We start from the raw sequence: 14,756 nt of genomic DNA, 5'->3' as shown, positions 1-14,756 counted from the left end.
ATCCAAGCACTGCACCACCCAAATGACACCTGCTCTTTCCTCCAAAGCGGGTGCATCAGGATGTTGAAGCTCTGAGAAAAGCAACCAAGACAGCGTGGGATAACTCCCGCCAGCCCTTCCTCCCAGCCCGGCCCGTGCGCAGGGAAGGATGTGGTGGAAATGCTTTCGCTCCCTCGAGGCTGAGCTCCTCCAGCTGCTCCATGTGCTGCAGAGTGGAGAAGGACAGCAGTGTGTGAAATGCAGCTGTAGCATCTGAAACGGGCTATAGCAAGGGGAGCAATGGAAAACTGGGTCCGGAAGCCTATTCAATCAAACCTATGCTGTGGGGCGGCACATCCTACATTTGAGTCCTCCCACAGTGGTGGGAACCCAGCCCTGCTCCATAAAAATGCATGGGAAAGTAAATGCCACCTTGCCCTTCCCAAAGCCTTAGAGAATCGGAAGAGGGAGTGGACAGATGCCAGCCTGAGCAGCCCTGGCTGTGATGCGGCTGCAGGCAATAAACCCACTGAGCTCCACCAGGACTTGCTGACGAGGCAGTGATAAGCCATGAACGAACTATAGAGAAAATTGCATTTGCAATGACTACATCCACCTCTGATGCAGGCTATATGAGAGCTGGGCATTCTAATCTCAGCCCTAATTTACCCTGAGAGAGCGATACCCCCACCTGCCTGCTTCTCCTCTGTCAAAGTGCAGGTGGGATCATGGTCCCTGGGTCTGAGTCCTGTTTAAGCTCTTTCTGGTACAACAGGAGAGCGTCAAGCAAAGGATCTACATTTCGGATCAAAAATAACCAGCCCCCAACCATGCACTTTGCAGAGAAGGTAAAACAGAAGTAGTGCAAGTGTTACAGTTGTTCATGGGCTTGTTATTTATCAACCGGGAAGAAGCACAGGGCAAGAATCTTCTGCAAAAGCAGATAAATCCCTCCTTAGCAGCATTCATGCTACTTTACTAAACTTCTTAGTTTCCTTAAAGTTTAAGCAAAGGTGTAGAAGCAGCCAGAAAGGAAAGATGCGGCTAAGCAGTATATACAGGTTTCAGACTGGGCTGCAGCGAGACACTACAGAAGCACCCAGAGCAGGAAGGTTTCTCCTGCAGGTCTCGCTCCTCCACAGAAACCCCTCTGCCTTCCTCCGAGTGCTCGGCAGGCAGGAGAGCACAGGCTTTGCCTGAACCTGCAAAGCTGCTGAAGCACGAAAAGTTTGGGACCAGCTGCCACTGAAGGGTGTAGACATTAGACACCAAACACAGATGAAGCACTTGATGGAAAAGATATTCATGCAGCACAAGCCACAGCTCTGTTGTAATCCATGGAACCTAACAAGGCATGAACTCTCCCTTGGCTTTTGTCCTGACAGATAACCGATCTGATCTGACACAGTGAACCCAACGGGCAGGGGAGAGTCTTGCAATCATGGTTGCAAGCCAACAGGCATGCAGGTTTTTCTTATGTTGCTACTTTTATAGCAGGAGTGGCACAATAAAGGCGTATTTAACGTAAGGAAAAGGTTTTCTTCCCACTGACTGCATAATTTTCTTGCCTTCATTAGACGATGTGCATCGCCACTTAACGTGCGCTTCTTGCACCTTTTTATTACCATCAAGAATTTAAAAATCACTGTGATGGCTGTACAAGTCTACCTGAAAAGCCACTACAGAAACACTAAGCTACTGCATTTTTCTGAGAAGTCCTTGAATAGAAGCTGTCCATCCACGAAAAATGCAGCTCCTATTTACAATGGTTGTGTAACCTTTTTGAGAGATTAGCAAGTGTATTTATTTTGTTCCTACAGAAGGGTGGTGAGTGAGAGAAGAGCATTTTGTGTTTGTTCTGTCCTGTTCGCCTCCAGGTCTGGTGAGCATTTGAAATACGCAGAGAGGAAAGCTCAGGAGGGCGGGTTCAGCCCTTCCTCACAGCCTTCGTCCCACTGACACCCACTTGCAACTGCATAAACATCAAGGAAGCATCATTAGAAAGCCAGGACACGTGCTAGCTCTCCTTAACACGCCAAGTGTGAAGTGTGAAGCCAAGTCACTGAAACCTGCTCTGAATCTGAGCGTATCCTATGTCCTACATGCTGCCTATGGGGAAAGCAGCACAGTAAAGTTTTCACCAGACCTGCCCAGGAAGGGCCTCTCACATCCTGCCCCAAGGCAGCGGACACGGCCCTGGAGGCTCACCGTCATGGAGGACTCCGTGGACCTTCTGTCCAGCGACTTTGCCCGGCGATGCGGGGACAGAGGAGACGCAGACACATCCAGGATGGAGCCCACAGCTGCACCTTCGCAAGTGAAGTCCTGTGTAAACAGCGTTAGCCCAGATTAGCGCAGGAACTAGGACAGCAAGTCCCACTCTCTTGGCTCACGGCATAAAAATCCATGTATTTAAGGGGCATCTCAGGCTCAGAACAACTGTCATTTCATTGGCAATACATTTTTTTTGTCCTCTCAGGCATTAATTTGTTCCCAATATATCTAAGCGTATCTGGGACTCTCAAGACTGCCTGTTTCTTTTGCTACTTCACCCCATCCTGATGTGTCCTGCCATGCCAGATCTGAAGTTTCCCTCTTTCTGTTTTGCAGGAAGGAGAAAAGACAGCCTGATTTTCCACCGTGATCTGCAGCTGGGCCAAGGGAGCAGAGCAGCAAGCAGCAAACCTGCACAGACTGAGCACACACAGTGGTTTGGCTCCTGCATGAGCCTGCCTGCGACTCCAGATCCCCTGCTCCACCCAGGGACAAACCCTATAGCTAAACCCTCTATCCTAGGCTGCTGGATCCCCGGTGCCATCCTCCAAACCCCACCACGAGACCTTGGTTGAGCAGCGTACCCGTTTCCGTGGGAAAACCCTCTTCTCGCTCCTGCCCTGCCGCGTCTCACTGGAAAGGGCAGCACTGGCCGACACATTAGTTTCCATGTGCTCCGCGTTCTCAATATCTAATGCCTCAAATTTTTCAATTACCTGGGATCGCCTGGAAAACAGAGAGAAAGGGGAAACCAGAGCCGGTTTAAACACAAGAACAGCAACTGCGCTGAACTGTACAATCCCACAAATTTAAGGCTGCAGAATTGCTCGACCCAGTGTTCATGCACACCTGGCTGTCCCTGTTTCTCTGCAAGCTCTAGCATGCACAAATCCAGGGCAAAACACCCCGATCTGACATGCACCATTTTACCTGCAGCCAAAGTGGGGAAAAAACCTCACACTACTCAGCTCCACAAATAGTATCTTCTTAAATATCTAGAAAACCCTTGCAAAACCAGCAATAACTTTTTACTTGTAAATTTTACAGCCCTTTGAGAAGCAGGGATTATTGAGCAGCTTTGGCTTAAGCTTTGGCTTTACTCTCTAGCACTCCAGCTATCGATGGCCCCCCAGGCCACAGAGCGGACACATCAGATCAAGCTGGGGTGCAGAGGTAACAGGTACCTATGGGTCACCCTGCGTGTTCACTGCAATAGATATACCCTGTAAAAACTCAGCCCTACATCCACAGGATTGCATTGAGTGAGGAGTGTCTGCAGGTGCCTCCAGACAACAGGTCTGCCTTGCAGGGTGCACCAGCTGAAGAGGCATGAGGAGATGAGGAGCACCCTGTGCAGGAACAGCAGGGCACCCCCTGCAAAACCCTGGGGCTCTACCCTCCTCTCAAACTGGTCTACAAATCCGGTATGGACAGCAGGGAGCACAACTTGGGCTCTCAGGCACCGCCTCAGTGCCCATCACACCATGGCACACATGTCTCTGAGGACGGAGGAGAACTATGAAGAGATGTGCATGGAGCAGGAGCCAACCCCGGACCAAACCCAAATGGGATGCTCCTAAGAACGAGCAAACAACAGGCCTTTGCAGGTGGAATTAAAAGCGCTGTTTCAGCATGAAAAGCTGCTCATTGACCCACAGGAGAGGAAATACTGGAATTTTCAAAGGACCTGCTGGTGTCTAAGTTTGCTCGCCCGGGGGTTCAGGCAAGTAGCAACCTCAGGTCTTTAATCACAACCTCGGAACGTGAAGCAATAACCCACCACCAACACACACGCCACCTAAGCTCCAAGCTGTGAGGTTTAAAGCTCAGTTTCGAACCTCCCCAAAAAGCTCAATCCAGGTGGGTTCTGGACACAAAATGTGGACTCACGCGTGCCGCATCTAAACTCAGGGCTGCTTGCTCTGTGTGAACCTCTAATGTGCATGAAAATCACAATGGCAACCACAGGAAGGGAAACAGGTTATCCAGAAAAACACTTTTAACACTTCCCACAGAAAGGAACAGCAGGTTAAAGACTCAAAAAACATGAGATGTTCAGTTTTCAACCAACATTTCCACCGAATTCCATAAATGAGATGAACAGTCTCAGCACATCACATCCCCCGGCGGGCTGGGGGACCCCACTGCTGCTCAGAGCCAGGCTGCCAGGACCGGGCGCTGAAGCCCACAACCAAAGAGGAAAGGACAAAATCAGTGGGGAAGACTTTGCTTTGTAAATTCAAACATCTCTGATGTTTTTACAGACATCTGTTCAGCGCCTGCTGCCTCCCAGTTCGCAGACTGGGAGCGGGCAGATCCCGGGCTTGCACAGAGCTCCCAGTCCCCCTGGGATGTTCTGCTCACGAGATGTCCCTTCACATAAGCCAGCCTGCGGAGCATAAATCCACGTCCTCTGTTCACTGACAGACGGGGAACTGTTTTGGAGTCACAATTTTTTAACCCTTTTTACACTGGCCGAGCCTTCTCTGAGTCTCAGTTTAGGAGGGAGTAAGAGGTCCATGAATTAACATTGTCTATGCCCTATTAGGTGAAGGCCTGAAGAAAAACAAATCAGGAGAAAAAAAAAACCATCCAAAAACCGTAAAACAAAATCAAAAGCAGGCTGATTTCTCATGAAAGGGGCTGCACCACCAGGTTGTTCTACGGCTTGAGATTGAGATGAGATGGTAGCGAAGCAGGCGAAGTAAAGGCGGACACGTCACACAGCAACACAGCAGGAGAAGGTGGAGAGCAACAAGACCTGGAAGAAAACAAGGCTGGAAAATGAATGAACAGAAGAGGAAATTATATATCTGCATCTACATACAAAACAAAATCAAAATCATTCCAGTAATTCGTCATTGAAAAAGGGAGGAGAAAAATAAATCACTGCAACCAAATCACAGGCCCAAGGGTTAATGTCATCCAGATTACAGGAAAGAATCGGTTTTTTCCCATTAGCTCAACATTTCAGAGATGTTACTGCTAGAGATTCTGGGGGGACGGGGAGGGGAAGGGCTCTCCTCTCCTCCCCACCGCGCCGAGGAGAGAGCTGCTCCCTCTGAACAGCAGCTCTGTGTTGACAAAACAAGGCTGCGGACAGGTACAAAGAAGCATTTTAAAAGCTGCGGTGCAGTTTAGTGCTTTCTCAACTACAAAGCTCGTCCCAAGGAGTTCCTCAGCCATGCAGGCTGTTAATCTTTTCCAGGCCACTAAACCCGAGCTGCAGATCTCGGCTGTTAGGTGGAGGGGTGTGTGCAGTGGGAAGAAAAGCTATAAAGACCAGCATGAGCTATCGTTAAAGTGATTTTCTTTGATTGGAAGAAAGGGTTTGTTTTTATTGGATTCATTCATTATTTAGCAGCAAGAAAGACAGTGAGTGTCAGGAAACGGAAGAGGAGTTTCCCCAAAAGGTCCACAAAAATGAAGAGGATAGTTATACAAGATAAAAAAAACCTATACTTGGGAGAGCAGGCGCTCCTCTCTGCGGGTAGAAGCAGCATTCAGAGCACAGCCTTACATTTCAAAAAGCTCCAGAGAAAGAATTTGAGAAAGAAAAGTCTTTTAAGCTATTTCAGGCAGCTTTGCTGTTTATCGAGGCTAGAAGTACTCCTCAGCCCCCCTGACCATGCTTCTACAGCAGATACGGCAGACACCACAGCGGACTCTTGCCAGCGTGAGCAGAACGTGGGGTCAACCGGGCAAGCTGCGGTTTTAGAGGCTGCATCCCTGGAAGTATGCAAGAAAAGCCAAGTTTGCCAACCAGAAATCCCAATGCTCCCTGGGGAGCTTGCAGGAGGTGGGTAAGCCTGCAGCCGCACACCCGGAGGAGGGGCTCCGGGTCTCTGCACCCCAAGGACTCCCCACCCGATGGTGGTCTCCTTCCCAAAGCTGCTGACACCTTCCTGAGATGTGCCAGGATTTATTCCCGCAGCTGCAGAGCTCCACTGGGATATGGGGACCAGCATCCAAGGTTGTCCCTGCAGCCCTCTCCACTGTGATTTTGTGTGCAAAACAGGCTTCAAGATTTATCCATGGAGTTTCCAAAGAGCTGCCCCTGCTCTTTTGCCCTAGGGATAGGTCTGCAACGGGAGACTGGAGGCACAGCTCGACCTCTCTGGACACAGACCCTCTCCCCTGGCCCGGTTGGGCCCCCCTGCGTGGTGCCGGCAGCCCCGTCCTGCCGCGTGCCAGCAGAGGGAACTCGCACTCCGCTGCTCTGCCACACGCGCCAAAATCATGGGGATTATCTCCTGTTTTCTGATTCATGTTTCTGAGCCGCTGTGAGCTCAGACGTCTGCATGGAGCGTGGGAGTCAGTGTCAGGTATAAATGGTCAATGTGGAAAATTTCCAGCACAGTCCTGGACATAAGTCACGTAATATCTCTTACTATAAGGAAACAGGACAAGAAGCCTGAAAACCAGCTTTATCTGGAGCTAAGCCTACAGGTCCGTCACTCAGGATGCAGCACTGGGTACCTAAAATAGTTCTTTTCCATCCATAGCTGACACTTACACCGATTTACAGTGGGTAAATGGAAAACGGGAGGAGGAGCCGAAAATACCAACAGAATCAGAGCAAGTTCATCTGGCTGCACTGAGATGAAAGGCCGATCTGAACGATGCCCGGCTGGCACCTATGGGGTTGGCATATAGGCAAGCTATTTCAGGCAAGTGTTCCCGGTCACATTAGTGGGTTACTGAGAAGGATTATTAGAAATGGTGTTAAACCCAGGGGAAAAAGCTGACCCCATAGCATGGAAGTGAGTTATTGTATTTGCTCAACCTCATACAGCACAGCCTGAGCTCGGAGGAGAAAAATGAGAGGGATATGTGGACTAAGTAAACTCAAATTTAAAAAGCAGCCAAGCCAAGCTGAGCAGGGTGCTGGCGAATGTTAATTCTCTGGTGCAATGCTGGACTGCCTCTCTGTGCCCTGCCGAGTCCACCCAAGCTCTGGGACACATGGCCTCTCCACCCACGCCACCCGCAGGGGCCAATTTCCAGATTACCAGAGGAGAAAGCAAATGTGCCCGTCCCTAAACACTGCCCGCTGAGCCGTCCCTGCTCACAGCACGCTCCTCTGGTGCCGCAGGCTGCAATCCCCAGCCAAACCCTCTGGCAGGTGTGGACCCCTTGCCCTGCTCTCTGCCATCACCCCCCTCCCAAACGCTGGACCGGGCTCAGCCCCACAGGCAGCAAGACCTCTGTGCCTGGTGCAGTGCCTGCTCCCCTCCCTACACCCGTCCTGCTCTGGTAAAGGCCCTGAGCTGACACAGGGGAATTTTTGCCAATACTGATAAAGCAATAAAAACCTGCTAACAGCCCTAGGAGCCCAGCTGGGTTGGGAAAAACAGAATTTCCCTGGGAAAAGGCACCCGTCAGCAGGCAATGAGTGGGGCTGACGTTAAAAAAGGACAGTCTCTGGCAGCAGCATCCTCTCCCGGGCCCCGTTATCTGCCTGTAAATCTCCTCCTCCCTGTCCTCAGCTGGCACATCCCAGCTCGGTGCCGGATCCCAGTGCTGCACGATACCCCCGGGGCTGGAGCAAGGGACTGTCAGCACCAGAGAAACTCACTATCCTCTCACACTGGGGCAGGTGCTGGCCAGGGCGTCCTGTGCAAGCAAAGCCAACGGGGACACAATCTAGCCTACACCCGGCCAACACGCTGCACCAGTTCAGCCTACAAACCAGCAGTCACCAGCCTTTGCTCAGCTTCATCCCCAGCCAGGGTGGCCAGGGGACCTGCATGGCATCCTTCTCCTCCCACCCAATTCCTGAAGCAGAGAAAGCCAAACCCATGCTCTTCTCCTTTAACCCCAGCCTGGCGCTCGCTGTGCATGCTGCTGAGGCTGGGCTGGGTTTGGCATCCTCCTGCCAACTGGTGGCACCGGCACAAAGGTGCACCGCCCTCCCCAGACCTGCTCCCAGCTCTCGTCCTGAGGAAGCCAGGCTGGAAAACAGTCCTTTAGGGGCTGGGAAGAAACAGAGGAGAAGCGCCTGCTGAAGCCGTGCGAGAGAGAACATGCCCAGAGGAAAACCAGGGCAAGAAAATCAGACTGGCAGGCGGCCCTCTCGCCCGGGGCCCGTCTCCCGGTTTGCTCTGCTGCCCTCACAGCACAAATGCGCGTCTCCCAGGGCCAGTCAAGCCCATCCTTCGCCTCGCCTGGAGAACACCAAGCACGCTGGTGCACAGCGCAGGTGCACGTGTGGACGCCCTCCCCGTCCTCCTCCACACTAAGCTGTTTTGCAGCCCGCTGCACCCTGCCTCAGCACTGCAGCCGCCTCTCCAGTCCCAGATTAATGCCATGACATTTTGAAACCTCTCTCAGCTCATTAGGCAGTTGCGTAACACGCCCGGCACTAACACCATTTAGAGAGCTAACCTAATTAATGGTGCCAGCTGCCAGCATGTGCCGCGCCGGGGATGGGACAGGGAGGGTGGGCTTGCTTGCAGATATGGCCACTGAACATCACCCACCTCAGCCAGCTGTCCCCAAAGCAGCCAGGCAGGGTGACACCTGCCTGCTGGCACTACTAAGGACATCCCACCGCCTGGTTGGTGTAGATGGGCATCCTTAAACCCAGGAGCACTGTAATACAAAGGGGCTTCACCCGGTAAATACCGCCTGCTCCGTCCAGGGCTGCGGCGGGGACCCAGCCTCGCTGCCGTTGCAAGCATGCAAGGAGGAGACGAGCCACTCATCCCTTACCTTCTCTCATTGCCAAAGAGCCGGGCCACTTCTTCTCTCCCAGGGCTACGGGCCCGGGTTCTCCGTTCTAGCCGCTTCCTCTCCACCTGGAAGGCCTCACGATTACTGATCCTAATGGCCTTGGGAACGTCGGCCAGGGTGGTGTACTGCCGGCTGGCTTTAAAAGAAAGGGGACGCCCCGATTTTTCAGCTCCCCTTCCTATATCTCTGCTGCTGGAGTCCTTGTGCATGGGGCAACTGCTCTTCGAGTCCAAGGAGTTCAGAGAGAAGCTGTGAATCATTCGGTCGCCTGATCGGGTACCTGGGGAAGGAAAGGGCTGGGCATGCTCCTGCGAGGGTGATTTGGGATAACTGTACCTGTTGTTCGGGGTGCTGGGGCTGGGCGGGCTCGGTGGGGGCGGCAGCTGCTGCTCTTCCAGCTTTGAGTCTTGCTTGGTCTTCTCCAAGGAAAAGTACCCACTCTCAACACGCGTCTTCCGCCCACAGTCTATCCGGTCTCCGTTCATGGAGCTCTCGTCTAAGGGACAGAAAAGTCACCATGCTTAGTTTCAAGTCTGAGTTCTGCTTTTAACAAAAACCACCCTGATTCCACCCAGGACAGAAGCAGAAAATGAGAGCAGAGACAGTCTGGGCCCCAGCCCCATGCTGTGCCACCTCTTGCACCCTTGGCTCTTCCACCCTGACCACCCTTCATGCCCATGGAGACAGTGGGATGGTCTGCAGGGAACTGGGGATGTTGGTCCAACCCTTGGGTCAGGCTTGCATGGATGAAAGACCCAAAGCTTCAAACCAAGAAATTGACGGCTGCAGTCACCGCTCTGCACCCATTTCTATCCCTGTCCTTCCCAGCCCAGCACTGACCACAGCTCCATGAGCGCAAGCTGATGGACACCTCGCTCCTGGCAGTGGGGAACAGGCAGAAAGCGTCCCCCCATCCGAGTGGGCAGATAAAGGAAATGGCCGCAGCTTGTGGGACCTCTCCAAGGCCTGGCAGGAAGAGTCCCCAGCCCCTATTGTTCCAGGGAGAACAATGCTGCGGCCCCAGCACCTTCCAGGGACTCATCAGGGAGACCAAATGTAAACAGGCCCCTGACACAGGGGCTGGAGGAGGAAGCAGTGCTCAGGGCTTGGCAGCCCTGACAGCCGCGCTGAGCGCAGCATGGCCCCGCACCCTCCAGGTGCCCCAGGCGGGGATGCAGAGGGGCTAGAAAAGGCATTTTCCCCCTCATTTTGCCCCCAGCGTGAAGGCAACATCGCTTCTGAGGGCAGGCAGCCCCATCTCCCTGCTGGGGCAGGATTGGGCCCCATGCTGTGATTTTCCAGCACGTGATGCAATTTTTTTCCCTCCTGAACTCCAGCCCATAATGCCTCGCTCCGGTCCCTGCACAGCAAGGACGAGGTCTCTACTTCCCCCTCCCTGCTGGGATGCTCCAGGAACCAAACCCGCAGAAAACTTTTCCCTCTATGGCAGTTTTCTGCCAGCTCAGCTGCCCAAACCGGGTCACCGCAGCATCACACCACTGCTTGCACCCCCATCCCTCACCTTCCTTGCTGTCCAGCACAGGATCCTTCAGCGAGCTGGCAGCCCCGGCCTGGCCTTGCACCGGGCTCTGCGCCGGGCTGATGCCGCTGCCCCCGTCCACTTGGTCTTTGCCCCTCATTTCTTCCTGCCAAAGCGTGGACTTGGTGGCAGGGACCTTTTCTGCACTGGGGATGTTGCTGCTGGTTACGGCCATCTTAGCAGGACCAGGCTCCTAAAGAGAATGGAGGAGATATAGTGGGGTTAGAGGGGTTCATCCCAGCTCCGCACCCAGGGTCCCCATCAAGCTATCCCTGGAGGCGTGGGTCCCATATGGCTTGAGTGCTGCCCACAACGTGTGCCATGATGGGATGGGGATGGGGCTGCTCAGCCATGTGCCACCGCCACATGCCCAAGGGGAGGAGCTTGCAGGTGGAAACCCTGCTCCAGGGCAGCACGGCAGCAGGGATGGGTCAGGACTTCCTCAGCCAAAGGGACCATCACCGCTCTCGCAGTGAGAGAGGAAATGTCCCTCGCCGTCCCTCCCTGGGGAGGGCTCCCGAAACCGGCCGCACCTCCCCAGGCATCCAGCTCAGAAAAGATCCAGAGGAAAGGCGAGCTGACAAACGAAGCGGAGACCTTCAGCTGGGCGCTGCGGCAGTGGAGGGGCTCACTGGCTTTGCTTTTGGATAGGAACTGCCCTTCCCGGCGTGGCACACAGGATGCTGCAGCCATCAACACGTAAATCCTTGGGAAAAGCTCGTCTCATGCTCGTGCAGCCCAGTCCCAAACGGAGCAAAGCCCTGGCCCTTCCCCAGCATTCAGGGTCCCGTGCAGTTCCACTTATGCTCCAGCACAGCAGCCCTTCCCAAAAGCCGCCTGGTGCACACATGGGGCTATGCATCCGAATTCATGTACAATGCTGCAGACCCCGCAGAGAAACGGGTCTCTCAGGTCCTAATTCATGGGGAACCTGATAATGCTCCCCTCACCTCCGCCAAAACCCAGTTTGGGGTGACAGTGCATCCTCTGTAATTGAAGCAAATAAACACAGCATCCCCCTTTTCCCTCTCCATGTCCCTGGTCCTTCTCCATGTCCCCAGTCCTTCTGCACATCCCCAGTCCCCCTGTGGGCTGGCTCGCGGGCAGCTACTGCCTTTCACAAATACAGACCAACACCAGGCTTCTCTCCCAGGTCCCATTTGCCAGGACTGAATTTTCTCAGTGTTATAACTAACATCAAAAAAAAAAAAAAAGAAATCAAGCTAATGGACACGGCATGGAGGAGAAAATTAATTCCCTGCCACCAGCAGCTGCATTGTTTGTTCGTCACAGCTGGTTTGCTACAGGCCACTGATAAAGAGAATAAAACCCAACGGGTGCTGTACTCCTCCCGGGTGCTTTGGTCACCTAACAGGCCGCTTCTTTAAAAAGGAAATACAACATTGCGTTGAGCCTTATGCTATTTTAAAACAATACCCATCATCTTAAATGCTTCTCTAGCTAATGAGGGGCTCTGGAGTCCGTCAGATGATGATGCCATTTTGGTGGCTGCGGCCCGGGCAGTGCAGGTTCGGCACACACCCCAGAAGAGGCAGAAGCTTTCACAACTTGTTTAGGGTTTGGCTTTGTTCGCTAGCAGATGTTTTGCTGTTGTCATATTAAGCTTCTGCATTAGCAGATTGTTTTCCTTAAAGCCACCAATAAATCAATGACAATTAACCCCTCTCCAAAGTCTCCGGATTATGTGAAGCTTCCCGGCTGCTTGTTTCCTTTCCATAGAGCAGGGGGAATCCAGGAGCGCCCAAGCTGGCAGCCATGGGCTGGGGACACAGGCTGCAAAGGGCATCCCTTCCGTCCCCCCTCCCACGTCAGCAGAGCTGCCGGTGGGTTTTAGCCCTGCATCTCCAAATTGGCGTTCGCAGGACTGTGCTGGAGCCGCCGGGGGATCTCCCAGGGAGTAGGTCCTGGCTCCGTGCACAGCCACAACAAGCAGCAAATGACCTCAATTTTTAAAAAAATCCCCTTGGAAATTTCACTCTAAAGGAATGCAGTGTTGGAGGTAAACAATCCAGAGTTCACGGGCATCCTGCTCAAGGGGATGCTGCTTGAGCAGGGGGTCGGACCAGACAATCTCCAAGGGCCCTTCCAACCTCAACCACTCTCTCATTCATGGATCCGAAAGCCCAAAGCTAATTGCCAGCTCAGGATATATATTTTTATATATTCCTTACACACCCCCCCCATGTAATTATTTGTAGATATGTATTTAATTAGACAGAGATATGAGGGCCAAAAAGCGGTCTATAAGCAAGCAGAGAAATTAACTCTTTGCTGCTCAGTGGTATGAATAGCTCCAAAAAGGAGTGTGCATCAAAATCAGAAAAAACAGCCTCCAGTTGCATTAAGTATGTCTGGGCACGCTCTGCTTACCTGAGCCTGCCACACCCCTGTGCAAACCCGTCCTGCAACAGAGGGCAGTGCCTCAAATCCCACATTTCAGCCCCAAATCCTGTCTCGATTTCCATGGGGCAGCAGGCAGGCAAAGGCAGCAAGCCCAGTCTCTCCCACTGCCTGCACCATTCTACCGGAGCACGGCAAAAGCTGCAAGAGAAACCTGCCCTTTTTCCCCTAAGACCACAACCTGTTTGCAAAGCAAAGGTGAAAACACCTCTAGGATTGCACCTAACAACTCCTGCCCAAAAATCTGCAGCTGGAGCAATATTCCCAGTTTCGCTGGTGTTGCTCCCACACTGGTGATTCTGCAGGGGGAAGATGCAAAATGATGGGGGGAGCTGAAAATGGCCCTGATCCCCCAGGAGCGCCTGGCTGCAGCCAAGCTCTGCTGTAGCACAGACAAGGAAAAACTACCTGGGAGTGAGAAAAAGCAGAAATATCTATTGTTTTAATTTTTTTTTTAAATCACAAAGGTGTCCGTCCCTCCCTGAGCGGCTCTCAGACATGATCCGCTGCCGGATTAGCAGGCGGCCGTCTTTAGAAAGAAATCAGGCTTTCTCCACCGGCACACAGAAAGTGAGCTGAACAGCCGCCAACTTCAGGAGAAGCCATTTCACAGAGGGGGATTTGGTGCTGATTTTCTCCCCAGCATCTTCTCTCTTTCCCTGGACCAGCCGCCTGCATCGGCACAATTTGGGAGACAGAGGAAAGATGCTTCTGCCTTTTCAGGTTGCTCGTGAGTGCCCAACAGAGCACAGCATCTGTCCGGCAGCAGGTCCCACATGGAGGCTGGTTTTGCAAAAGTGAATTAGAGTCTTTTTCTAGTGCCACGGGGCCAGGAGCAATGGGATGGAGAGGGTGGAAGGAGGGTAGCAAATAGGACGGGGCTTGGGGCAGACCACCTCAGGCAGTGCCACCAGGCTCCATGCTCACCCCATCCCCAAGCACCTGGGGAGCCCGTCTGCCTGCGGGGAGCCAGCATCCTTCCCGCAGCCGCTTCCCTTATTTGGTGCTCAGGAGCTTGGATCCTGTATGGTTTCCAAGAAGTTGCCATGGTGATGAAATGTAACCCAGAATGATGTTTTTCTGGCTCTGTGCCCCTTCTCCTCTCCGCCCCGTCCCCAGCCTGGGTTTAGTGTTGTGCCAGGGATGGGGTGAACATCCCTGCCCTGCTGCATCAGCTCGCTGAGGTGCCCCAAATGTGGCAGCCCCCTCCCTGGGGCTTGAGGATGGGCAACTCATAACATGTCAGCTCTTGGCCATGGAGGAAGGAGGCATCTTCCCTAGAGCATCACTGGAGCCAGCACTCAAGGGGTTGTGACAACCCCAGCCCTTAGCAGGGGGTTGCTCAGACTTCCAGCTTGGTGTGCAAAAAAGGATCGTCTTCTCCCCAGTTTTTTTTACCATTGCCCAGAACCTCTTTATCTGGTGGAATAGTAGAAACTTGATTCAAACAAACACCGTACAAAACCCATCTATGGCCCGGTTTGCACCAGGACCATCCTAGGGACTTCACTGAAGGGGACCCAAAAACTGGGGCTCAGGGGAACCCTGATGCTGTTTTCAGACCCCCAGTGCTGCAGCCTGGCTCGGCTGGAGGAGCCCTCCCAGCCGGTCTCCCACGGCAGTGGGACGCGTGCCCAGAGGTCAGGCAGCCTCAGGGACGCGGCTGTTCTCAGCCCCGGCGAGGGACGAGGGTGGCCTTGGGGTCACGTTCCCCATCTGTGGGATTCTCCCCCACTCCGGCCACGTGGGAGCCCCGCAGGAACGAGTGAGTCACGGCCAGCCCCGCTTTTTACCATTTATAGTCAAA

At 53.2% G+C, this 14,756-nt stretch overlaps 1 protein-coding gene across 9 annotated transcripts in view; it reads right to left on the bottom strand.

The window, feature by feature from the left end:
• The window catches only part of MPRIP (myosin phosphatase Rho interacting protein), an 82,637-nt gene that overhangs the window by 27,913 nt on the left and 39,968 nt on the right, over positions 1-14,756 (bottom strand). For 3 of the 9 annotated variants that reach the window (XM_087734262.1, XM_087734264.1, XM_087734263.1), the window contains exons 6-9: positions 10,511-10,721; positions 8,968-9,484; positions 2,838-2,979; positions 2,188-2,304 (exon numbers count right to left, since the gene is read on the bottom strand). In XM_087734262.1, the coding sequence (XP_087590388.1) occupies positions 2,188-2,304; positions 2,838-2,979; positions 8,968-9,484; positions 10,511-10,721 (987 nt within the window). The remainder of the gene's footprint in view (positions 1-2,187; positions 2,305-2,837; positions 2,980-8,967; positions 9,485-10,510; positions 10,722-14,756) is intronic. The other 6 variants (XM_087734267.1, XM_087734268.1, XM_087734269.1 and 3 more) reach the window with 3 other exon arrangements.

The sequence above is a fragment of the Nipponia nippon genome, unplaced genomic scaffold (assembly GCF_047370975.1).
Source record: "Nipponia nippon isolate SJK-2023a ecotype South Korea unplaced genomic scaffold, ASM4737097v1 scaffold_5, whole genome shotgun sequence".
Classification (NCBI taxonomy): domain Eukaryota; kingdom Metazoa; phylum Chordata; class Aves; order Pelecaniformes; family Threskiornithidae; genus Nipponia; species Nipponia nippon.
Note: the sequence above shows the minus strand (reverse complement) of the source record. Positions and strands in the feature narration are given on the sequence as shown.